At 41.2% G+C, this 24,696-nt stretch overlaps 1 protein-coding gene and 1 non-coding gene across 5 annotated transcripts in view; both read right to left on the bottom strand.

The window, feature by feature from the left end:
* The window catches only part of Zzef1 (zinc finger ZZ-type and EF-hand domain containing 1), a 130,451-nt gene that overhangs the window by 41,819 nt on the left and 63,936 nt on the right, over positions 1-24,696 (bottom strand). For all 4 annotated transcript variants that reach the window (XM_048448684.3, XM_048448682.3, XM_048448683.3 and 1 more), the window contains exons 19-33: positions 23,602-23,761; positions 22,357-22,478; positions 22,136-22,258; positions 21,209-21,375; positions 21,048-21,129; positions 20,354-20,555; positions 19,113-19,261; positions 17,217-17,457; positions 14,863-14,942; positions 13,383-13,476; positions 11,993-12,458; positions 10,228-10,392; positions 5,544-5,663; positions 4,821-4,982; positions 1,477-1,606 (exon numbers count right to left, since the gene is read on the bottom strand). In XM_048448684.3, the coding sequence (XP_048304641.3) occupies positions 1,477-1,606; positions 4,821-4,982; positions 5,544-5,663; positions 10,228-10,392; positions 11,993-12,458; positions 13,383-13,476; positions 14,863-14,942; positions 17,217-17,457; positions 19,113-19,261; positions 20,354-20,555; positions 21,048-21,129; positions 21,209-21,375; positions 22,136-22,258; positions 22,357-22,478; positions 23,602-23,761 (2,463 nt within the window). The remainder of the gene's footprint in view (positions 1-1,476; positions 1,607-4,820; positions 4,983-5,543; positions 5,664-10,227; positions 10,393-11,992; positions 12,459-13,382; positions 13,477-14,862; positions 14,943-17,216; positions 17,458-19,112; positions 19,262-20,353; positions 20,556-21,047; positions 21,130-21,208; positions 21,376-22,135; positions 22,259-22,356; positions 22,479-23,601; positions 23,762-24,696) is intronic.
* Positions 4,221-4,383, bottom strand: LOC125409589 (U1 spliceosomal RNA). The gene has a single exon (XR_007234827.1). It is a non-coding gene; the product is annotated as a U1 spliceosomal RNA (small nuclear RNA).

The raw sequence follows: 24,696 nt of genomic DNA on the forward strand, positions 1-24,696 counted from the left end.
CTCTAGCTCCAGGGCTTTTAAAATGGGCAATAACATAGTATGTATAATAGAGTACAGAGGAGGAATAACCAGGTGAAGTTAGAAAGGTAAACTCCAAGGAGTCTAAGTAGCTAGTATTTAAAAGCAATTTTTCAACAGGAAAGTAATAGCAACAGATCTGGCACTCTGAAGGTTCCTCTGGTTGCAGAGCAAAGAATGGATTTATAGACCAAGACAAGGGTCAGGGAAGCTGACTATGAGACAACTGTTCAAGTAACTCCATGGCGGTAATAAGGGCAGGGATTGAGCTGTTAAACAGGAAGAGGAAAGTGGGCGGATTTGAGAAGTATTAAGGAGGCAAAGTGAGAGGCCTTGGTGACCAAATCAATAAAGGGACTGTCAAGAATGACACCCAGATGCTTGGATTGGGTACTTGTTAGACAATGGAAATGCTAACAAACATCAAAGGAGGACTCTTGATTCTGACACATTAAAACTGCAGGGCATGACGATGCTTTCCCATGATCCTAGCATTCAGTAGACTGAGGCAGGAGGGTTGCAAGTTTTAGACCAGTGTGGACCTCTTTATAAACAAACAAACAGTACTCTGGTTTCTCCTCAGATCATATAAGTCTTTCATCTTTAACTAGCCATACAAGCCAACAGACTTTCTATTAGCTAGCTAATTTCCTTCCTGGGAGCAGATAGTAAGAGGCTGTTATATGAGCAAGCTATAGGGTTACTAAAAAGTACTTGGTGGTTATAAGGTAGTTCATTTTAGAGTCTGCATATGAGGAAACCAAGTCAGAAAGTCACTGTTTGGTAGTAGATGGTATGTTGTAGGAGAAGAAATCTGCCAGGTCACCCGAGCACTACAGGATGCTCTCATTCAGACATGAACTTGCAAGAGAGAAGTCACAAGTCCCAGTTGGTGTGTTCCTCTTAAGTATCACAGAGGTACTATAATGGGCAGAGCAGTTGGCAAACACAAAATACTCAATATGGGGAAAATTGATGTCTTTATGATACTAGATGTCTGACACATGTAGTAGTGGTAGATGGGACACCTTACATAAAGACAGACAGCCTACCTAAGTTGATTCCTCTACCATGTGCATCATTTAGCTCTCATAGGATAAACAGGAGCTGCTTCCAAGCTCACCTGATTATCAGCTTTGTAATTGGAATGGTGGTTGCCTACAGGAGGACAGTGTGCCAGCCTAGAACAAGAGAGTCCAAACTCTTTGGCAATTCCATTTCCCGCTAACTTAATACACTGGAATCTAATAACATACATCAGCCTTATTAGACACTCTACTGAGAGCCTAGTCCTATGGAAGTAAGCCACCATGATGGATCCCATCAGGATGAAGACAGACATTGGTTCTGAATGTTCCCAGAAGCCCTCTGGGAGACATCATCCAAGTACACCCCTGGGACACCCTCCTCTCCAAATCTTAGCAAGTCACCCAGATTGCTCTAATTGAGAGGTCTTACTTTCCTCTGCTTCTCTGGATCCTCTTGAGCTATTTTTTCATACCAGGCCTCAAACATGCCATCCTGACACTCATCCATCCACTCTGAGTTCTGCTTGGCATCAGCGAGCTCATCTTCTTCACTCCACTGGCTGAAAGAAGGATGTAATGGGTGAACGGCACGCTTCTTACAATACTCAAGGAAGTGCTAGTTAGCAGATGCTGTGCCCCGTAAGTTTAACAGACTGGCATTTTGAAATGATGGAAACTGCTTCTCAAAGCCTCAGTTTATCTGCTATTTAGATTTATGCTCAGAAAACAAAATAAATAAATAAAAAGAAAAATAATATTTCTTAAACAGATTACACTGAGTAGGGCAAACCTATCATATGCCAGGTACTGGAGTCAAATACAAAGATTAAAAAAGTTTAGTGGGGGCTGGAGAAATGGCTCAGTGGTTAAGAGCACTGACTGCTCTTCACCACTTCAATTCCCAGAAACCACATGGTGGCTCACAGCCATCTATAATGAGATCTGGTGCTCTCATCTGGTGTGTAGGTGCACATGGAAGGAAGGCTGTATACATAATAAATAAATAAATCTAAAAAAAAAGTTTAGTCAGGCATAGTGGCACATGTTCATAAGGCAGAAGTAGTAAGAATCAGGTGGATCTCTGTGAGTTAAGAGTCCAACCTGAACTATAGTGAGTTCCAAGCCAGCTAGGGCTATATAGTGAAACCCTGTCTCAATAACAACAACAATAATAATAAAGTTTAGGTTGAGGATATAGTCTAGTTGGTAGACCACAAGAAACCTTTGGTTTAATTTCCAGCATATCATAAACATCACACACCTCTAATCCTAGGCAGGAGGATCAAAGACAATTCTTAGTTATATAGAATGTCTGAGGCCAGCCTGAACTAAACACGACTTTGTCTAAAATAAATTCAGTGTGGACATGGGTAGAAGAGCCTAATGCAACCAGCATGAGGAAGGGATCAGGAGATCCTGTGACTTCAGCTCTACCGACGAGTTCCTATGAGACCATGCCACAGTACAGTCAGCCTCTGCATCTGTGACCTCCACATACATGGGCTCCATATCATTGGATTCAGCCAGTATCATATCAAAGATATCTTTTAAAATTTGTCTCTGGGACTGGAGAAATGAATCAGAGGTTAAGAGTACTTACTGCTTTTCCAGAGGACTGGAGTTCAGTTCCCAGAACCCATATCAGCAGCTCACAACTGCCTACTACTCCTATTCCAGGGGATCCAACACCTCTGGTCTCTGAGGACACCTGCACTCATATGCACATGCCCATACAGAGATACACACACATACATATAATTAAAAATTGTCTGTATCAAACATGTGTAGATCCTTTTTCATCACTCTCTAAATAACACAATGTATGAACTACTTACCAAGCATTTACAGTGATTCATAAGGCATCATAAAGTCACCTGGAGATGATTCAATGTATGTAAAAGGATGTGTGTGGGTTATTGAGGGCCTGAAGCATTTCATTTGTATTGATGAGGTTTTAGAACCAATCCACCAAGAGGGAGGAACACAGGGACAGGGATGACTAAATTATATCTGGCCTGCTCCTGATTCCTCATTTCAAATACGAGGTTCCAGGTGGTGACTTCATGGACTCTTCTTATGTAAAGTTACACATTCCATAGTTTCAGTTTACAGTTTGCTTCAGCACTGAGAACTTAAACATGGGCTGAAAAAACTGCTCAATAGTTAAGAGTAATTGCTGCTCTTCAAAGGAATTCAGTTCAGTTACCAGCACCCACATCAGACAGCTCCCAATCACCTCTAATTTTAGGTCTGGGAGATCAGACATCCTCTTCTGGCTTCCTATGGTACCCACAAACATATGGTATACACTCACACAGACATACATATCTAAATAAAAATAATAAATTCTTTTAAAAAACTTTAAACATGCCAGGCAATGGTGGTGCATACCTTCAATAACAGCATTCAGGAGGCAGAGGCAGTAGGATTTCTATGAATCCAAGGCTAGACTGTTCTGCAGAGTGAGTTCCAGGGCAGCCAAAGCTACACAGTAAAATCCTGTTTCAAAATGCAAAACCAAAAACATCCATCCATCCATTCATTTATGCATTTCAACTAAATGGCTTTAGGCCTCCTCTTACACAGTCTTGAACTAGTTCTGAGGGGTTGGTGTGAAGGGTATGTGTTCCTTCTCTCCTCCAGGGCTCTATCATGCTGGCACAGACAAAACCTGGAACATCGGGCTGACTGACAGCTGAAGAACCAGCTGTCACCCAGTGCTGTGTACCCCATCTGCCCTCTTACAGCAGGTCAAGGGATAGAGAAAGTCTTATCTGTGGAACTACCTCACTGGCCCAAGGAGACAGCTTTAATTGTCCCCACCTTCCTAGAACATCTCTTTTTAGAGTGAATATACTGAGTGTCATCTCATTCACTATGTCCCAATTCTCCTTTTAACACCTATTCTTCAGTTTTTCTCCCCTCCAAAAGTCATGGATTGTAAATGGGTTTGAGCAGGTAGAGACACATGGGTCAAAAGTGGAATAAAGCACCTTCCTCTTGAGCAGTCCACATCTACTCAGAGGCATATAATTCTGTCTTTTCTTAAGCCCCATCTCTTAATACCTGGGTTTAAATCTATATTAAACTATTGTCTCAAAAAACTCCAAACCTTGTTTTAAAACAAAACCAAAAATTATTTTAAAAAACTTTGCATACCATTTTCTTTTAATATAGAGAAGAGTATAAACAGTCCTCCATTATCATAAACTCTATAGTGAAATTTCCCATGCTTGGGGAAATAGAAGGGGTCAGCACAACCCAAGGGTCATGGTTGAGCCTCACCCTGGGAAAGATTACCTTCTAGATTATGGTGTCTCCCCTTCCAGGTATGTTTTGTATACTATTTTTTTTATTATAATCTAAGTCCTTAAAATATGCAGGACACTATAGTGGCTAACAGCACACAGGTGTAAAATAAAAGGATTCTCCAATTCCACAGGCTATTAGGAACCTCCCAAAATGAAGACAATCCTTATCTTCCAAGTTTATAACACTACTGATGCCAATTTACACTGCCCCGCTGTGTACCAGGCACTATTCTTGACACTCAGAAATGGAACTTACGCATTTTCTACAAGCCTCAAAGGTAGTTCTAAAGATGAAGAAATGGAGGTTAAAAAAAAAAGAAAGGTTAAAAAACTTGCAAGGTCACTCAGTTCACATGTGGTAAAGCCAGGATATATTGCGGACGAGCTGCCAAGCCCATGCCCTTGGCCCCACTCTACCCATGCCCCTACTCTGGAATAGCAAAGGGTGAGACTGTGCTCTTACCTGATCACACTGTCATGGACGCTGATATTTTCTTGTGACATGTTCATGAGAAGATCTGGTAACTGAATGTCAACAAAGAAGGCAAGATCACTGGGTTCCCAGCCCATATCCAAAAGATGAAGCAGGGCTGTCTGAATACAGGATAAAGCAGGGAGCAGAGACCTAAAGAGACCACATAGGTGACAATTACCAAAGCTGCCCACTGCCAACAGGGACAGTGTAAGTTGGCAGCCTGATTTGGTACTAATTTGTAAGGCAGGATTCTACACAAATATCCTTTGAAGCTTAGGAAAAAAACAAAAACCAAAAAACCTGATAACTCTGAAAGGTGGAAAGTGAGTTTGGAGCACCTGACAGTAAGGGAGTGAGCAGTGAAGTCATGCACTGATGAATGACAACATTAGGGCAGGCCCAAATTAGCTGAGGCTAGACAGTTACAGAAGAACCATCTGATTTAAAGATTGCTAAGCAACTATTTAATCTGCTTTGTACTCAAGCTTTAATCTGCACATAATACATCAAACACTAAGGATAACAGGCTATAAACTCTTAGATTTCCAGAAACCTATCCAATGCACACATATTATACACACACACGAAATATACTAGTTAGTGAATATTTGTGGTTAATTTTGTGCTTTTCAACATCAAATGTGTGTTTCATTTATAATCACAAAAGATTACATTTTTTTTTTAGCAAGAAATGTAGAGGCACTCCAGTACCTGTCATTGATGCTATTAAATCCTTTAATTGCTTTAACCAAAAACAGAACAAGTTGATAGTAGGTGTCTCGGATTTCTTTGTGTAGATCAGCACCACAGCCTTCCAAGTGTCCAAAGTAACTGAAAACAGAGAAAATCACCAGCTTAATATCCAGGACAACTTCAAGCTATTAATCTTTATCCCTCACACAAAACAGCCAAGAAACAGACATCTGGACAAAGAGGCATGGAGATTGGATTAAAAACAGATACAGTGCCCCCCCTTTTTTCCCCCCGAAGCAGGGTTTCTTAGTAGCTATGGAGCCTGTCCTGGAACTCTCTCTGTGTATAGACCAGGCTGGCCTCAAACTCACAGAGACCCTCCTGCCTCTGCCTCCTAAGTGTTGGGATTAAAGGCGTGCCTGCCCAGTACAGTGACTTCTGAGCGCAAGTACAGTTGGGTCAAAAGAGCAGTCCAGCCGAAGTGTAGCAGTGACAACTACACATCTCTCTTTGTTAATCAAACAAAGCATCCGTTCCCACTGCATGAGTGTGCCATGCTATGTCACAGGCTTTCTGTTACCTCATTTAGCCCTCTCTATATCAACATGCCCCCAATCTGTTCTTCTTTCAATGATAACTTTAGTATTACATTTTATTTTTCATTTTAACTCCCCCACCCCCCGCCAAGAGAGGCTCTCTGTGTGAGGTCTTGGCTGTCCTGGAACTCACAGGAATGCCTATGCATTCCAAGTGCTGGTTCACTGGCTTTTCATACTTTGACCCTTGCACCTAAGTGACTAAAACATCAACGGAAATGATGCCTCCCATTTCTTTTTCTCTTGATTCTCTGTCCACTTCATTGCCAACGATTTTCACTTTGATGGTCCTTCCTTAATCTTGTCATCAGGTGAAGACTCACTTCAAAACATGCTACCCCACCAACAAACTCTTGTCCTGTTCTCCTATGGATCCTACACAGCCCTTTTTCAATCCTAGTGGGCCCCAGGCAAGGAAGTCACACCATATAACCATAAGCGACACCCAGCATGCTCATCCTCTGTTCTCTTCTCAGCTTGGATTCCATAGTCTACCATCATACTCCTATGTTAGAAACATCAGCTCCCTGGCCTCTCTCTCTCTTTCTATAAGGAATTCCTCTAGTATAAGGATCTTACATTATACCAAAACAGCGAATGTAGGTAGAAGGACCAGCATGCAATCAAGCTGACTAATGTCACTTTAAACTTATAACCATCAGTTTTTCTTATTTCTCTTTAAAAATAGTATTTCCTTTAGGCTGGGCATGGTAGCGCATACCTTTAATCCCAACAGTCAGGAAGCAGAGGTAGAGGATCTCTGTGAGTTTGAGGCTAGCCTGGTCTACCTACATAGCAAGTTCAGGGATAGCAAGGACTAAAGAGAGACTATGTCTCAAAAAAATAAACAAAATGATTTTTTTAAAATTTTATGTGTACGAGTATTTTGCCTACATGTATGTATGTGTAACATGTGTGTGCCTGTTCAGAAGAGAGTATTAGGAATTTCCCTGGAACTGGAGTTACAGATAGGACCCGCCATGTAGGTGCTGGAAACTAAACTCAAGTCTCCTGCAAAAACAAATGCTCCTACATCCAAGTCAACTCTTGCTGTGGGACAATGGTCTGTACCCTGTCACTTGTATTTTAAATAAACACTGATTGGCCAGTATCCAGGCAGGAAGTATAGGCAGGGCAACCAGGCAAAAGGTAGAGGCAGGGCAACGAGAATTCGGGGAAGAGGAAAGATTCAGTCTGCAGTTGTCACCCATACATAAAGAAAGTCAGAAACAGAGCAAGCAAGATGTGACTGCCTCATCAAAAAAGGTACCAAACCACGTGGCTAACACAGACAAGAATTATGGGCTAACATAAGTTATAAGAGTTAATAAGAAGCCTGAGCTAATACGCCAATCAGTTTATGATTAATGTATACCTCTGTGTATTTCTTTGGGACTGAACAGCTGCAGGACTGGATGGGACAGAAACATCAAAGACAGCAAATGGTGCCCAACATGCAACTACATCTACAGAAAACCTGAGAGAGCTTGTGAATGGCTGCAGGATCAGGCAGGACAGGAAACCTCGGGCAACAAACTCTAGCTTCTCTCTCTCTCTCTCTCTCTCTCTCTCTCTCTCTCTCTCTCTCTCCCTCCCTCCCTCCCTCCCTCTCTCTCTCTCTCTCTTTCTCTCTTTCTTTCTTTCTTTCTTGAGATAAAGCCCCACATCATCCAAGCTGGCTTGGAACTTACTATACTACTACCCCTACTGGTCTCAAACTCAAAACAATCCTCCTGGTTCTGCCTCTTGAACACTAGGAATACAGAAGTGTACTACCAGACCCAGCTTACAAACAATTCTTTAAAAAGCACTTGAAATTGTCAAGCAGTGTAGCAGACTGGCTGTCTTAGTTTTTGTCTCTATGTAAAGTCTTCCTGCTTTTCCTTGTATGGTCACTACCTTTTTCTCCACCTCATTTCACCGATGACTCTGTTCAACTTTTTATCTATCTATCTATCTATCTATCTATCTATCTATCTATCTATCTATCTATCTATCTATCTTATTTTTTGAAACAGGATTTCACTGTGTAACACAGTCTTGGAACTAGCATTGTATAGACTATACTGGACTCAAACTCACAGAGATTTGCCTGCCTCTGCCTTCTGAAGTGCTAGAATTAAAGGAGTGCATCACCACTGCTCATATATATGTATATATGTGTGTATATATATATATATATATATATATATATATATATATATATATATATATACATTAGACAGGGTTTCTCTGTAGCTTTTTGGAACCTGTCCTGGAACTAACTCTTGTAGATCAAGCTGGTCTCGAACTGACAGAGATCCGCCTGCCTCTGCCTCCCAGGTGTTGGGATTAAAGGCGTGCACCACCACCGCCCCGCCTCATATCTTATTTTAAAAACAGAATGATCCCATGGGAGTCCCTCATCTTTGTAGTAATCTACCAACCAACTTGTATCTGTACTGAACTGTTGGAATGTCTGTCCTGCTTTTTCCTGCTAGCACTGACAGGATTCCCCTAACCTTTGCTGACTCATCCCCACCAGCATATGCTCTAGTATCTTCACATCTGTATGTGCAGGCCTCATGGTAAAGCACATGCTGAACTTGATCAAGGCTCCAGCTCAGTGACCAGCACTGCAAAATAATACAATCCTTGGTTGCTCACATCCTCTTCCAATAGCCACCATATTTTCTTGCTCTTCTTTTTTCTAATCTTGTCCTTCTATGTTACCATCCCATCATCTTTCATCCAACTGGGCTTCAGGCCACAATTCTCCAAAACTGTCTCCATTTCAATCCACTATTTCAATCTCAAACTCTCACATCAGTATCCGACTCAACTGACCAATCTGGGGGTTGAAAACACAGTATTCTCTTGGCTTTCATGACACCACTATCTATAGGTTGTCAATCTACCTCAAGGGCCACTCTCTCCATCTTGATGGCCTTAGTTGATCCCTCTTTCTCTTGACTTCTAAATGAAGACTCAGTTCTGGACCACTGCCTGTCTAGGTTTCATCTGTTCCATGGCTTTAAACACCATTCACATGTTCATGATAAACAAATCCTATCCCTACTCCTGACTTATAGTACTTTAGATTCTGATACTCATTGCCTCATTATCTTTACTTGGAAACCAAAGAAGCAGTTAAAACAGGGAATGGAGATATGGCTCAGCAGTCAAGAACATATGTTCAATTTATAGCACCCACATGGTTTCTTACTCCAGTTCCATAACTCTTGTTCCAGGAGATCCAGTGTCTGATTCTGACCTCCACAGCATCAGGCATGCAAGTGGAGGCTGGGATCAGAGGTACAATGACGTACACATACAGACAAAACACTCATACACAGAAAATAAAAATAAAAATAAATAAGGTGGTGGTGACACAGGCCTTTAATACCAGCACTCAAGAGACAGAGGCAGGTAGATCTCTGAATTTGAGGCCAGCCGGTCTACACGGTGAGCTCCAGGAAAACTAGGGCCATTATACAGAGAAACCCTGTCTCGAAAAAACAAATAATAGAAAAATAAATAGTTCAAACATACGGCAAAAACAAAACTTAAAATTCTGTCCCCATCTGTGTCTTTCATTACCCCTTCTCTCAGTAAAATGCAACACTATCCACATAGCTACTCCAACCAAGATTCTAAGTTTCTTTCCCCATGTTTCTAGTATCTTTCATTTATCTTCTCTGTCTTGCACAATTCTATCTCCCAAATAAATCCTGATGTCATCCCTTTTTCTCCATCTCATAAGGCTCCATTAGAAAAAGACCTTGCCTGTCATGTCTCTTTTGTCTATATAATACTTAGAAAGGTGTCTGGCACAGCACTTTGAATGAGCACTGCATCTAGCTATCACACAGCTTCTAGAAACCTTCAAAGAGTGTGGGTACATAAAGAACACAGTTCTTACTGTCAGGTAAAGCAGACAAAGCCATATGAGAAATAATCATAGTCTTGGTCCTTACGAAAAGAATATAACCCATTTTTTCTTGAGATGAGAGAACATGTTAACTAAAAAATAAATTTGTATCATATATGGAAATTATTGATACAGAGGCCAATTAGGATTTCTGTAAAATGGCCTCTTCTGACTTTTCTGGCATATTTATACTTACTTTGTAAAATCTTTCTGGCAGGTCAGAAGTTCCAGTAGGAAAAGTATATACGGTGGATGGAAGCAGTGAGGCTGCCCAAGGGATTCTGTACAATACTGAATTATCCTCAGGACTTCAAGGATGCTCTGTGCTTGGGCTTTCCGCAAAGAAAGAACCTTCACAACACTGAAAACACAGTTCAAGTCAGAGATGCCGGAAAACAAACCCTTCCCCCACAGTCTGAAGCCAAATGAACAAAAGTCAGTCCCGATAGAAGGGACTGGGAGAGTCAGAATGAGCACTACCTATAGTCAACACTTGGTGGCGCCACAAACCAGCGTGCACCAAGTATGAAGAAGTGCAACAGCTTATTTATTTATTTTTAAGATAAATAACTAAAAAGGAACTTTAGTATTTTTACTTTCCCTAAAGAGGCAAAACTTTAATTCTTACAGCAGGAAATTCCTCATTAACATAGGCCTATGGACAAATAATTTTTTCAGAAAATATCAAATCCTAAATTTCTCCCTTGCAATATGAAAAAATTTTGAGTGGTAGTGTCTTTTTAAGCTAGGTGTAGTGGTTTATGCCTATAATAGCAGTACTCAGGAAGCTGAGGCAGGGGGATTGCTTTGAGTTTCTGGTCAGTCTAGGCTGCAAAGTAAGATTAGTATCAAAAAAAAAAACCAGAAGAGGGAAAGGAGAAGGAAGAAGAAAGAGGAAGAGGAGGAGAAGGAAAAAAAGGAAGTGAAAGAAAGGAAGGAAGGAAAGAAGGAAAGGAAGGAAGGAAAGGAAGGGAGGAAGGAACAAAGGAAGGAAGGGAAAGAAATGCTTTCATTTTAAAAGATCATGGAAGCATTCCTGAGATATATGTTATATACAGTGAAGGACACAATTTGTTTTTTGACACAGGGTCTATCTACATAGCCCCAGCTGTCCAGAAACTCACAAAAATCCACCTGCCTTTGTCTCCCAATCACTGAGATTAAAGGTGTCTATGTCAAGATGCCCAGCTACAATTTTTTCTAAGACATGTCTCATGTACCCCAGGGCTGTCTGTGAAATCAGGATTCTTGTGCTCCACCTCCCGAGTGCAGGGATCACAGATAAACCACCACACAAAGTTTTAACATAATGCAGGGGTCAAACCCACAGCTTCTTCATGTGAGCCCTCTACCAACTGAGCTATATCAACAGCCTACAGTGGACCAACCTTATTATTTCCTTACGGAGACAGAGAGAAAAAAACAAAACAAAACAAAAAACAAACAAACAAACAAAAATCACCACCAAGCTTTTTATCCTGAATAGTTTAAAACAAGTCTGTATGTACCCTAATATTATTGGCTCATTTCTTTTCTTTTTTTTTTAAGATTTATTTATTTATTATGTATATGACACTCTGCCTGCATGTTGGCCTGCAAACCAGAAGAGGGCACTAGATCTCATTACAGATGGCTGTGAGCCACCATGTGGCTGCTGGGAATTGAACTCAGGACCTCTGGAAGAGCAGCCAGTGCTCTTAACCACTGAGCCACCTCTCCAGTACGGCTCATTTCATTTCAAGTCTGGATGTATCCTAAAAATTATTGGCTCATTTCAAATCTGGATGTACCCTAAATATTATTGGCTTATTTCATCTTATTTAAATTTTTTATGCACTATATTTTGATTGTATATTTTCTCTTATCCCTTATTCATTTTAAACATGAACTTCAAGCCTTTGGCTAAAATGGGTACCTACAGCTTGAAAAGGGAAAGTTCTGGAAGAAAATGACTAGCTCACCTCTCATGTGAGAGTGACTGATCTTTTATGAAGTCCATGACATCCTTCAGCACTGGGTATTTCTCTTTGACTGTGGGGATTGGCCTGGTCTCCTCCATGGATCTGAAAGAGAGCAGCCGCAGTCGCCCTCGGGTGAAGGCAGGCCGCCGGGTGGGTGTGGATGGCGATGAGGGCTCTTCAGCTGTGGACACTTCTGTAGCAGAGGGGCCACTGCTGGGTGGTAGCTTTGGCTGGGTCTCCAAGCCAGGACTCTTGTCACCACCTGTAGTTGAGGCTGCTGCTTCTGTAGGGGATGCTGAAGCCTGGAAATGCTCTTCCACCACAGAGCTTGTCCTCTGGCGCCTGTCAAGAGGCTGGAGATGATCAGCTTCATCAACAGGCACCAATTTGTCACAGTTTTCTTTTGAACTTTTGCTTGTGGGCAAAAATTTCAGTAATAAAAGACTTTTCTGAATACATTCTTTTGCTAAATGAAAACAAATAAACAAAAACAAGAAAAAGTCAAAATTAAACTTACAATCTACTTTTGGAGAAAGAATAATCTATTTCAACTTCATGACTAATGGCAAGAAATACCTTCTCGAGAGCTGTTACATGTGCACCTGCTGACAGAACAGAATCAGGTCTTCTCTCACTGTACAAACCACAATCTTACCATGAGTATAGCGCACGTCCTAAAGTTTTACAGACATGATCATTTCGAACACATCTAGATACAGCAATAGACCCAATACTCAGTCTCAATGATTATCAACCACAGCCAATCTGGTGTCCTATTCCCTCTCCCTGATAACTTGCACACAGCTTTTCCTGTCACTGCACTTTCATCTGTAAATATTTTATAAACACAGTACAGCCAGGCTGGAGAGATAGCTCAGCGGCTAAGAGTGCAAACTATTCTTGCAGAGGATCAGAGTTTGACTCCCAGACTGACATCAGGCAGCTTACAACTTTTTGTAACTCTAGCTCGAGGGGATCAGAAACACTCCATGGGCACTGCACTCATGTGCACATACCCACAGACAAACGCATATATATATATACACATTATTAAAAAATAGTCTTAAAAAGTATAAGATATTATACATTCTAAAAATTAATAGTAGTTATTTAATTTCCATGGCTAGTCAATGTGCACTACTTTAAAAACATAATAAGATACAGCTCAAAAAACACTTAACATCTCATATGAGAGAAGTCATTACAAAGATGTCCCACTTTAAGCATGTAGGTGAATAGTAACTCATCTCTGGCATTTTCTCCATTTCCTTTCTTACTTCCCTAGGTCAACACAGTTCAATTCAGATAACCTGGAAGGTGGGCACCTATTCCTAGGTTTAGAAAGGAAACCCAATGGCCCAGCTGTCGTAGCTCATATTGGCACACTCACCCAGGCTCTCTGGGTTCATCTCTGCTGCTTCCAAACCACGTTTTTCTTCTGCCTCACTTCCCAGGCTCACCAGGGACTTCTGCTTCATCTCTAACTGGGGAGATGACAGGAGCCACACAATTAAGCTGTCAGACAGAGTAGCAACTGCAGCCATGGAAAACTACTTAAAGTCACATGATGCTGAGACAGTGGAGGACATCACAGCTATCGCCCAGTACAGACACAGCACTGAGCTGTTTTTGTTTGTTCTAGGAGCAGTTGAAGTAAAGGAAACCCTCTTCACTATGGGATATCTGAAAGGAGTCTGTGTGACTTTGTTATTTTAAAAATTGAAGACTAGAGAGCCATAGCTCAATGACAGAGCACTTATGCTGCAGGTGGGGCGTTCTAGGTTCAATCCCCAGCGCCTCACAACTACACAAACAAATAACTAGAACACTGTTGTTGGAGGGTCAACACCACTAGGAGAGACAGAAAAAAAGAGTGTAGATTTAGGGACATGCAGTGTGGTAGGGCCACATATCTAATTTGATGTGAAGGTCAGACAGAAATCTGAAGTCTATTCTACCCTGAACACAAGGACACTCCCAAGTGAAGCGCTCTTGCAGAGAAGGGTGCTGACAGCCAGCCATTGCCAGGGCATGGCCCATAATTTGGAAGGTCTTGAAAAAAAGGGCATATCTGTTGTATGGCTAAGTTCTCTAAGAGAGGAATGGCATCTTATCAAGCCATCATCAGTTATAAGCTATATCAGAAGCATAAGCTACAAAGTATCTAGTCAACTGCTAAATCCTTTATACGGAACTATTTGTGGTAGCCAACTTTCTCAGATATTCTTTGCCTTTCAATTTTAGTTAGGAGTATTGTGTTTCACTTTTATTGTAATGTAATACCACATTACCATGCAACATTGTGACACAGTACTATATAATTATAACATACATGATTAGGGATGTGGCTCAGTTGGTTGAGTGCTTACACAAAGCCCTGGGATTGATCCTTAGTGCCACATAAAACAGGTATGGTGGCTCATGCCTATAGCGTTAGTTTTTGGGAGGTGGAGGTAGAAGGATAGGGAAGTTCAATGCCAGCCTCAGCTACATAGGAAATTTGAGACCATCCAGGGTTACAGGAACCCCTGCTCAAAAAACAGAAGACACACACACACACACACACACACACACACACCAACATTTGGTTCTTCCATGTTACTGCTGTCGACCCGTTTCTGCAATATGCTTGGGCCTTTTTCTCTCCTTAACACAGGTACTGGCTGTTCAGTATCCATAAGGAAGTCTTAAAAGTTACAAAAGGACATAGAAAGGACTCAACTGAACCCCATTTACTCAGCATTTTCAACACTTAATCAAATTATGATCCAAGAGCTATAAAAGTTTGCATCTATTCATGACTGAAATTTGGTTTATTGAAGTGGGAAAATCTAAGGCATGTCACAACTTCATGGGGAGGCAAACCTTACCATCCATATTCGAATCCCATCTGCCAGGGAATACACCTGAGAGAATTCCTCACTCAGGGTTATCTTGCCCCCGCTGTTTACTAGGGAAAGAAGAAGAAAGGAAGAGATTATATTCAGCTGGCACAATTCACGGCTGCAGCATTAACCCTCTGAATCCTGGCACCCTTCTGACACATACTAGGGATGGTAAAAGGAAAAGCACAAAACCTAAGTTCTCCATGTTATTTCAAGCTAATTTTGCTCAAGTTAACAATTTATGAAATAGCAGTATTATGAAGTGCCCAAAATGTAGAAAAATAAAATATAAAGAAAACTGAAAACAAAAAACTTTAATATTAAAATTTAATTTAAAAATCTTTCACCTGGGGACTGAGGAGATGGTTCAGTGGATAAGAACATATACTGTACTAGCACAGGAATTTTGGAACTCCAGCGTCCACATAAAAAGCTGGGTATGGCCACACAAGCACCTTTAGCCCCAACATTCTAGGGGTAGAGATGGGGGAATCCTTGGACTCCTTAACTAGATGGCCAGCTTAGACAAGACTTGGGGAAAAAGGACTCTGACATGGGAAGCAGTTTACAGTACATTAATAAGAAAGCAGATTATGAAACAGTATAAATGAATTTTAAGAAGACTACCTTTAAGACATGAATGGACAAATACATATACAATGAATCTTTCTAAGGCCAGGTAGATATGTAGAAATATGTTGGCAGAGGTACTGTGATAAGATTATAGTTCATAATTACTTTAATCTTTCCTTTAGTTTGTAAGCCTCTATAAGAATGGATCTAATTTTTCTAATTAGAAAAATAACAACCCCCATTTTAAAAATATCTCTGAAGCCTGCCGCTTCTCCTCATCAAAATCAAAAGCTAATATCCTAAAACAGGATGAAGCAGGCTCTACAACAGGCACTAGGAGTGCAAAGCTGAAAAAAAGACATGATCCTGGCCCCAAAAGCTTACAATCTAGTTGAAATCTCTCATTTTCCTGATTCTACAGGGGTCACACCGTATCATGAAATTAAGGCAATTCAAAAGACTAATGACCCATGTTTTAGACAAAAATGAAGAAAACAGTTACAAAAGGCCATTCTCAATGTAGTTCAGTTTTGAAGAACTCTTGAATGGTTCTTAGATATGATGTATCTATCATTAAGACGATAGCAGAGGGCCAGAGTGGTGGTATCTGCCTACGCAGCAGATATTTGTGAGTTTGAGGCCAGCCTGGTCTACACGGAAAGCTCCAGGCCAGCCAGGGTTATATAGTGAAATCCTGTCTTTTAAAAAAAGACAGTTGCAGAAGGAACTGAATGAGATAAAACTTGTCTCTTTCAAACTGGTAACTAAGGTAAGGGGTACAGATCAGTGGCAGAACAACAAACAAGGGAAGATAACTTAAGAAGTATCTTTTGTATACCAAAACATTTCTTGTTCCCTTATCTGATCAAGGGTTTCTCTACTGCAAATAAATATGAGGTAGATAAATGATTTGACTACTCTCCTATCAGGACATCTTCCATGTTCAGCTTTTGATCCATGAACCCTTTACCATCTAACAAAAAGTCCCTTAAGTAACAAAGATGATTCACTACCTTACCATAATTTGACTACCAAAACGCATACTAATTTCTTTCCCAAAACCATGCAGATGACCCCTCGCTATAGTTCAGTGAAGATATAGTCTTCCATGTATCACTCATGTCTTAACATAGTTTTATCTGAATGGCTTTTTTAAAATATGTAAGATTTGAGGAATAATTCAGATATTTTGGTAAACAGGAAATAAAGCAAGAGCTTTATTGACTGAGATACACAGATTATAGAGATCATTATACATAATAATGACATGAGTCAATCACCTACTCTAATATGGGGAAGCATCTGCTCCTACTTATTTTATCTGGAGTTGAAGGAACACGTACCCTGCCAAATTGTTTGGGAAACCCATACCTCAGAGTTATGTAGGCTTTGAATGCTTTTCCCTGAATAAAGATGATGGTAGAGACCCTCCCTCCTTGTGGACAATGAGGAAAGGAGGTGCAGAAAGGTTGTCTGAGCATGCTGAAGCTGGGGCTATGAGTTATGTTTTCTTTCAGTTAAATGTTTTGGTGGTAGTTTTCCATGGGAGTTCTGCAGAACAAGGTTACCTGACACGTACTAGAAGTTGCTAAGTGCTAAATGTAAATTAACCACTGATCTCTTGATTGGCAAAGGAGAACTGACAAGATTAAGTTGTAGACATGGACTAGTATCTTTAAGTATTTCTAGATCCTCACTTAGATGGGCCTTCTTAAACCTTAGCAATAAGCCTTCAGATCAAACATATTCCCTGTAATATGAGTTACCATATTTTTGCAGCTTCTCATATAAATCTGGAGTGCGATACACCAGAGCAGCAAAGGTGGCGTTCACAGCTTGATCAATAGTGGAACCAGCAACTATATCTGTCTTTGGGGCCTGTTTTCTACATGCCTGTATGAATCCTTTGAAAAGTTCTGAATATGGCCCACAGAAGTTCTGAGCAGGCTTTGACTGGGCAAAATCAAGGAGAAAATGGCGGCAGGGATCATCAGGGATGTTCTTGACCTAGGATCAAGAGGAAAATCATCACATTTAACACACTCATATGAAAAAAAAAAAATCAATGAGCACCTACTAAGACAAAGCAGAAGTAAAAACACAACATGGTGCATGCTCTCAGGAAGCTTAAATCTATTTGGGAGAACAGAAAGATGTACAGGTTTAAAAAGTAAACACAAAAAAAACCTAAGAGTGTTAAAACTAGAACTACCATAAAGCAAAATATCACCCAGTGTCAAATACCTAAAGGGGTACCCAGTGCTGAAAATTCAGAGCTCCTGGCATGTCAAAGTAATTAAGAAAAACCTCCTGAAGAACACAGGCTTAGGAATGGACACTGAAGGAAGGGAAGCCTTGGCCCTGAGACACAACCATTTGCAGAGGTTAAGAGTCAGCGGGGAGACTGACCTGGCCTGAAGTCTCAGCTGGGGAGTGGTGGGAACTAGAGTCAGATAGGTAAGGTGAAAGGAGACTGTGGAGAGCCTTGACTGTCACACTGAGGAGTTTAGACTTCACCCTGTGAGCAATGGGGAGCCATTAATGGTGTTTGGCAGTGGAATGACAAGATAATGCAGTGATTAAAAACAAAAACAAAAAAATCTTGGTAGGTCCCAATGTAATAATGCAGGTGCAAAGAGAGGGCTTGGATAAAGATGGAGACTGAGGGGAGGACAGAGATGCACATCATAAGGAAGAATCTGGAGGGCTTGCAGCTGACCACAGAGGAAGGGCAAGAACAGGGCAGGGATGAAGAAGGCTATGGAGCAGTGGTGAGGGCTGGGCAAGTAATGACCACTGAACAGTCTGTTGGGGAGGCATTCCGGTTTCACACTTTGGATTTAATGAGAAGCAGGATGTTGAAATGGAAACACCTAAGAGAAGACTAGAGTTTGGAGAAGAACTATGGCCAGACGGATTATGGAATTATTCCCATAGTTGGGACAGTAAGAGAGGACAGAAGATGGCATCCTGGGGGGGGGGGTTTATGAGAAAGAAAAGGAAGTCTGAATATAGTCTACTCTTTAGAGAAGAGGGGAGAAAGGGCAACAAAGAGGGAGAAAGAATAGGTGGTAAGAAAAGATTTTCAACTATCATGGACAGAAGGACATGGCCTAAAGGGTGGTGGATTTAACAGACAGAATGTTGACTAGAAGAGGAAGAGCCACTGGGTTTGGAAATAAACCATGGGATAACTCTGGAGGAAGGAGGAATAGTGGAGAAGAAAGAAGGAAAAGAGAAGAATGGGAAAAGAGGGACAAGTAGAGACAGAGGGCAAACTAACTTCGTTTTAAAAAGACCATGTACCTAAGCTAAGTGCTACATACAGTTCAGTGGGGAACAAAAGAAACGACACAAATCATTTAAAGTGTGATCCTGCAGGCACAAGAAGCACAGTCCACGTCTGTATGGTAATACCAAAAGAGCCACTGAGCACTGACTATAGTTCACCAGTCATTCATTTCACACTTGCGACCACTCATTGTATTCAGGCCCCTGTTGTACACAGGTTGGGGGATAAAAATAACAATGGCAGCTTCAGCTTCAAGGAGCTCACAGTCCCACAGAGGCGATAAGACAAAAACGCAATGTTTGTAACTTAAGGTAACAGATACAAGCTGTAAGTTTCCACATAAACAGAAAGGTGACAGAAGAATAAATACCTCCTTCCCATCCTGGTGCTGTTGAGTGGGCCAGTTTGCTTCTAATTCTAACTCTGGAGAAATCTGATGCCTGAAGACAGGTTTCCATAAAGGAGAATTCAGGACTGAAGCCAATTTTGCCTGTGATACTGCCATGTTACTGCCTAAATCTGTAGAGAAAAGATGGCTCATGAGGGTTCTATTTTTAATACAGTACACAAATCTTTGAGCTGACAAAATTTTTTTGGAGGAAATTCACCTACAATTCTGAGAATGGATTGTGACCCCTCATAAACATCCACCGTGGGTCACCCTGGAGCCTGAGCCCGACTGCTGCTGCTTTGCTATTGGCAGGCAAAGAGTAGGTGGGAAGCGTGGTGGGAGCTAGCTCCAGCCTGACAGGGCCATGTCAGAATACTAATCATGGGAAAACACTCGCCATTTATAAAGCTATTTTCACACAACTAAACACTCACCCTAGGTAACAGAAGCAAAGTCTAGGGCAACGTGAAGGTGCTGAGCACAGTGTTAGGTGTTAGCTCCAGGTGTTAGGGTGGAAGAGGTTTCTATTGTTCTGGGGTTTTTGCTTGCTGGTTTTGTTTTTCCTTATGTCATTTTTCTATGACATTTTACTTTTACAATTAGAAAAACTTAAGAAGTGATATATAGAAATAACAAAACAGAAAGAAAAAAACTTTTATACAGGGTTTTACTATATGGCCTGTAATTCGCAACATAGACCGGGTTGACCTCACACTCACAGAGATCCACCTGTCTCTGCTTCCTTAGTGCTGGGATTTAAAGTGTGCACCACCAGGTCTAAAAACAGAAAGATTTATTCTGCAAGTCTTATAGAGATTTATTCCAAATCTTTGAAGAATTTAATAACAAGCTAAATTATTTTACGACAAAGCCATATTTCTACATCCAGACTATATAAATATCCACATACAGTTGTTTGATTCTATATCTCTGCCCTCTGGCTAGACTATAGCTAAATCTATTAACAAATTAAAATTACTATGCTTGTTAAAATCTGGCTCCTCACCCACTTATCCTTCATAGACAGACTCCGTGGCACCCTCTGGGATGAGGGCCAAAGCACAAGTCGGGAAACTTCCTGATAACGGTGCAAATAGAAACTGGCTGGGAATGTTATTGATACCTTGCTCTATCACTAAGTGAGGACCACCTAGAATAGAGCCCCATCTTGCTCCTCAACATGGTTCTGATGAAAATGAGGAGCCAAGGTCACAACTTACAATGCGCTGACTTGAGCGCCATGCACTGGGAAGCAAGACGTCCCATCAGTCGGGAGACAAGGAGTTGCAAATCCAAACCCCACGACACAGCAACATCAGGCAGGCCATATGCAGTGACAGTGAACTTGTATCCCCACTCATTGTTACTGCTGTCAGAATGAAAGAGGAACTGCAGCCGAGGACCATCCTTAAAGGTCACTTTCTAGAGACAAAGAAAATCATGTGGTCAAAGAAATGGCAGGAGGCTGTACCTCAGTAGTCAACAAGCAACTTGAAACTTAAAAACATTTAAGTTTAAGAAAACGTCTCTATTTCCAGAAGTTCAAACTACTAAAGGAGAAATGCACAAAGGTGCAATTAAGCCCCCATATTTATAACTGCACTCACAAAGAAGCAAAACAAGGAGAAAAATGGCTGCTCATCTTTGGAAACCTTGGGTGGCACCTGTCTGCAACCTTTCCAGCCAGCAATCATACTGATATGGGCCTCCGCTCCTAACCAAGATTCCTGTCAGCAACCGACAACGCAGCTCCCAACCGTTAGCCCAGAGACTAAGCAGAACTAAATGGGAGCTGGATTCTGAGCCCTTCTGGATCCACTAGTCAAGAATGATAGTTCTGTTGTCCCAAGGTCTAACAAAAGGAGAAAAACTACAGAAGGGGACACTTCACCTCTTTCTGTGAATGCCACTCACCTTGGGCCATTTATAAGTGCCAACTTTGGTGTCATAGCGTGTCTTCCCACCTCTAGAGTCAGTAAATTCCAAATAATCGTACCTGTGGAAGCACAGTCCCTGTTACTTCCTTCTCATGTTTTTGACCACTGTAGCTTGAGAAAAGATTCTACGACTCTCACCTTTTTTCAGTCTCACACCTCTCATCAAATTCCACCTCAAAATAAGTTGCCCCTGGGCTAACGAAGACAGACACTTCATGGCAGTTATTTTCATAGTTGTGGGTGGATTCCTTGGTCCATGTATGCAATACCACAGGCTGTTCCTGCTGCCAGGTCTCTACGTCCAGCTAGGAAGAAAAACAAGTCATAAAAAACAGCTCAAATCACTCCACTCCAACTGGTACAACAGGGTGCTATCAGCACTGCAGGGGCATGGGCCCTGGCAGCTCTGAAAAACAGGGTTAAATGGCATGTCTGACTTTGCAGTCCATATAGACACCAACACCTGCTCATCACTCGGTATAGCACACACCTGCTTTTACTATAGTCCTGAGGCTGTGACCAGCTCCTGTCTTTTAGGTATGACAGAACTATTTCTTACAAATGATTATGAGTATGAATTTTCAGTAGAAAATAAAACAAAACAAAAAAATCGAATTTGAGGCTTAACAAAACAGTAAGACTTAACATTCTTATTTAGGATTTTCGCAAATCTCAAACTTCTCCTTTCTTCCCTGACCTCCTTTTAAACCTATGAAATGTATATACCTTTTCTATTGCCATAGGGCTATTGTGGGATGCAGACCATTAGAAACTGTTTACTGAAAAATGAAGAAGAGACTTCTTTAAATACCAAACCTAATTTGCCTGTGAAGTCTTTTAAACTTCAGCTAAGTATTCACACCAATGAATTTCATACAGTTTCAAATGCTATTAATTGGATGGCTTCCTTTTGGTCTCTTTTCTTATGCTGATGAAGACAAATCTGCTAGGGTCAGCATTTACTACCCTTGTTGGAAGAACTGATCTACATATGGAGGCATCAGTCAGAGCAGCCACTCTCTCCCAGGAGAGGAAAATGCAGGTTCAAGGGCCACCTTGAGTCACCTTGCTCAGGCCTCCTTCAGGGTCACTGCAAAGCTTCTTCAACAGCTCTGTGAGGGTGCTGAACTCTCTCAGGAGTGTGCAGTGAGAAACATCTAAATTGCAGAAGTCTAGCAGGAAGATGACCTGCAGGAGAATGAATGGAGGACTTAGTATGTACTTTAGGCTCTTCTGGGATGAGCACCCCTCCCAGTTTATTACAAACAGCTTCCATTTTCTCTTACCAATTGACGAGCTGCCATGGAAAACACTGAATTACATAATTTTTCTACTATGGTTTTTCCACTATACTGTGACAAAAGGGATTCTAAAATCACTCTTGTGCTTGCCAGAAACTGTCCCACATCTACAAAACATAAAGAGAGTAGTTAATACTTTATTTAAGAGAAACATTACTTGCTTCATTGTCACCAAAGATGAAGTTACAGAGCAGTGATTCTCAACCTGTGAGTCACACCCCTTTGGGGATCAAATGAGCCCTTTCACAAGGGTCACCTAAGACTGATGTGGGATTCCCCTCTGCATGTTGTGATTACCACTGATTAATAAAGAAACTGCTTTGGACCTATAGCAAGGCAGAACAGACGTAGGCAGGGAAAACTAAACTGAATACTGGGAGAAAGAAGGTGGAGTCAAGGAGAAGCCACGGAGTCGCCAGAGGAGATAGACATGAGCTGCCAGTCAGAACTTTGCAGGTAGACCACGAACCTCGTGGTAAAATATAAAATAATAAAAATGGGTTAATACTAGATGTACAAGCTAGCTAGCAATACACTTAAGTGATTAGCAAAGTAGTGATTTAAATAATATTGTTTCTGTTGATTATTTTGGGAGTCTGGGCAGCCAGGAAATGAACAAGCAGCTTCCTACTACAAAGACCATAAGAAAACATGGATATTTACATTATGATTCAAAATCGTAATGTAAAAATTGCAGTTATGAAGTAGCAATAAAATAATATTATGGTTGGATGTCACCACAACATGAGAAACTGTATTAAAGGTCGCAGCATTAATAAAGTTGAGGACCACAGCTGCCCAGGAATACAAAAGCTGGGATTTTGCATCAGATGAGACTGTTAGCCATCATGCAAATACTTCTGGAAGGGAAAAACAGTGCAGATTTTAGTAAAAGGCTGCCATTAGAGTGAGTGATGCCTTTGTTCTTGTTACTTTTCAGAGAAGTGGAGATAACATTTCTGTAAGTGAAGCTATGCCAGTCATAGAGGCACATGCCTGTAAACCCAGACTATGAGGCTGAGGCAGCAAAACTTTGAGTTTGAGGTCAGCCTGGGCTAGTAGTGAGACTCTGTGTCAAAGAAGAAAAATAAATATCAGCCCTGTTACAGGGCTGTGATACAGGAAGCCATATGCACACCTGCTATGTAAGGACACGAGTTACTGAGGAAGGGCATTCTCGCCAGGTCAGATTCTGACACCTGTCTGTGACCATGGATTGCTGGCACTCACATTTTTCAATAAGATCCGTGGCGAGCTCTTTGGCTGCAGTGTCCGTGCTCTTGAGCTGCAGGAAGCACCAGGAGAGCAGGCTGCCTTGCACAGACCAGAACAGGGAGAAGAGCACAGAGCCAACCTCCCCATGGGCCCGGCTGAGCATCAACAACTCACACTGCAAGAAAGCAAATTGTCCAGACAAGACTATTCAGAGAACACAGTAAGAGATCTCTACCAGAGCAACAATTACAGGAAAACAAAACACTTTGCACATGGGGAATAGTCAATCCCACAGCAAATCAAGAAAGACGCTTTATGAAGACTCCCCTCTACAAAAGGTTTTCTGCACCCCAAGGAACCCATCCCATTGCTGATCTTCATTCTCTTATATCTTCATATTTCTTCTCTCTTTGTGGCTCTTCCCAAGTATTTGATCAAATTTTTCCTATCCTAAAATAACTGTTCATCTTTTTATGGATGTCTAGCCATCATCTTTGTTCTTAAAACTTTCTTTGAAGGGGTCACCTGACCTCTATAGATAAGCTCTTGCACATAAGAATCATAGGCATATCAAAATGTGGAATCAACTTCCCCAAGCTGGAACCAAACCATCAGATAAATTATGACATGTCAAAAAGGCTATTGGACACAAATGAAAGACAGCACATATATCAACATTAATGAATCTAAAAAACAATGCTCATTAAAGCAAAAGTGTCACAGAGGGTTGCATGCATATCATTCTGTAAGGCAAAATAAATACCCTGTGTCAGAATAACTAGACAAAAAAATAGAGAACCAGTGAGCCCAAATAAAGTTATTTAGAGAGGAGCAGGGAAGTGAGGCCACCAAAGGGCTAGCGGCAGGGAGCCTGAACTTCAGGGAGACTAGCCCTTAAATAGTTTTGTTTTTCAAATTGTTTGTGTGTGTTATCCATCCATCCATCCATCCATCCAACCATCCATCCATTCTCTTCTGCATGTGTACCTCATTCAAAAGATACCACCATAGCTGGGCATGATGGTACACATTTATAATTCTAGCACTGAGGAAGCAAAGTTAGGTAGATTTCTGTGAGTTCAAGGCTCATTTCTACAAAATGAGTTTCAG

This window comes from Myodes glareolus, chromosome 9 (genome assembly GCF_982192425.1).
Source record: "Myodes glareolus chromosome 9, mMyoGla1.1, whole genome shotgun sequence".
In the NCBI taxonomy this organism is placed as follows: Eukaryota; Metazoa; Chordata; class Mammalia; order Rodentia; family Cricetidae; genus Myodes; species Myodes glareolus.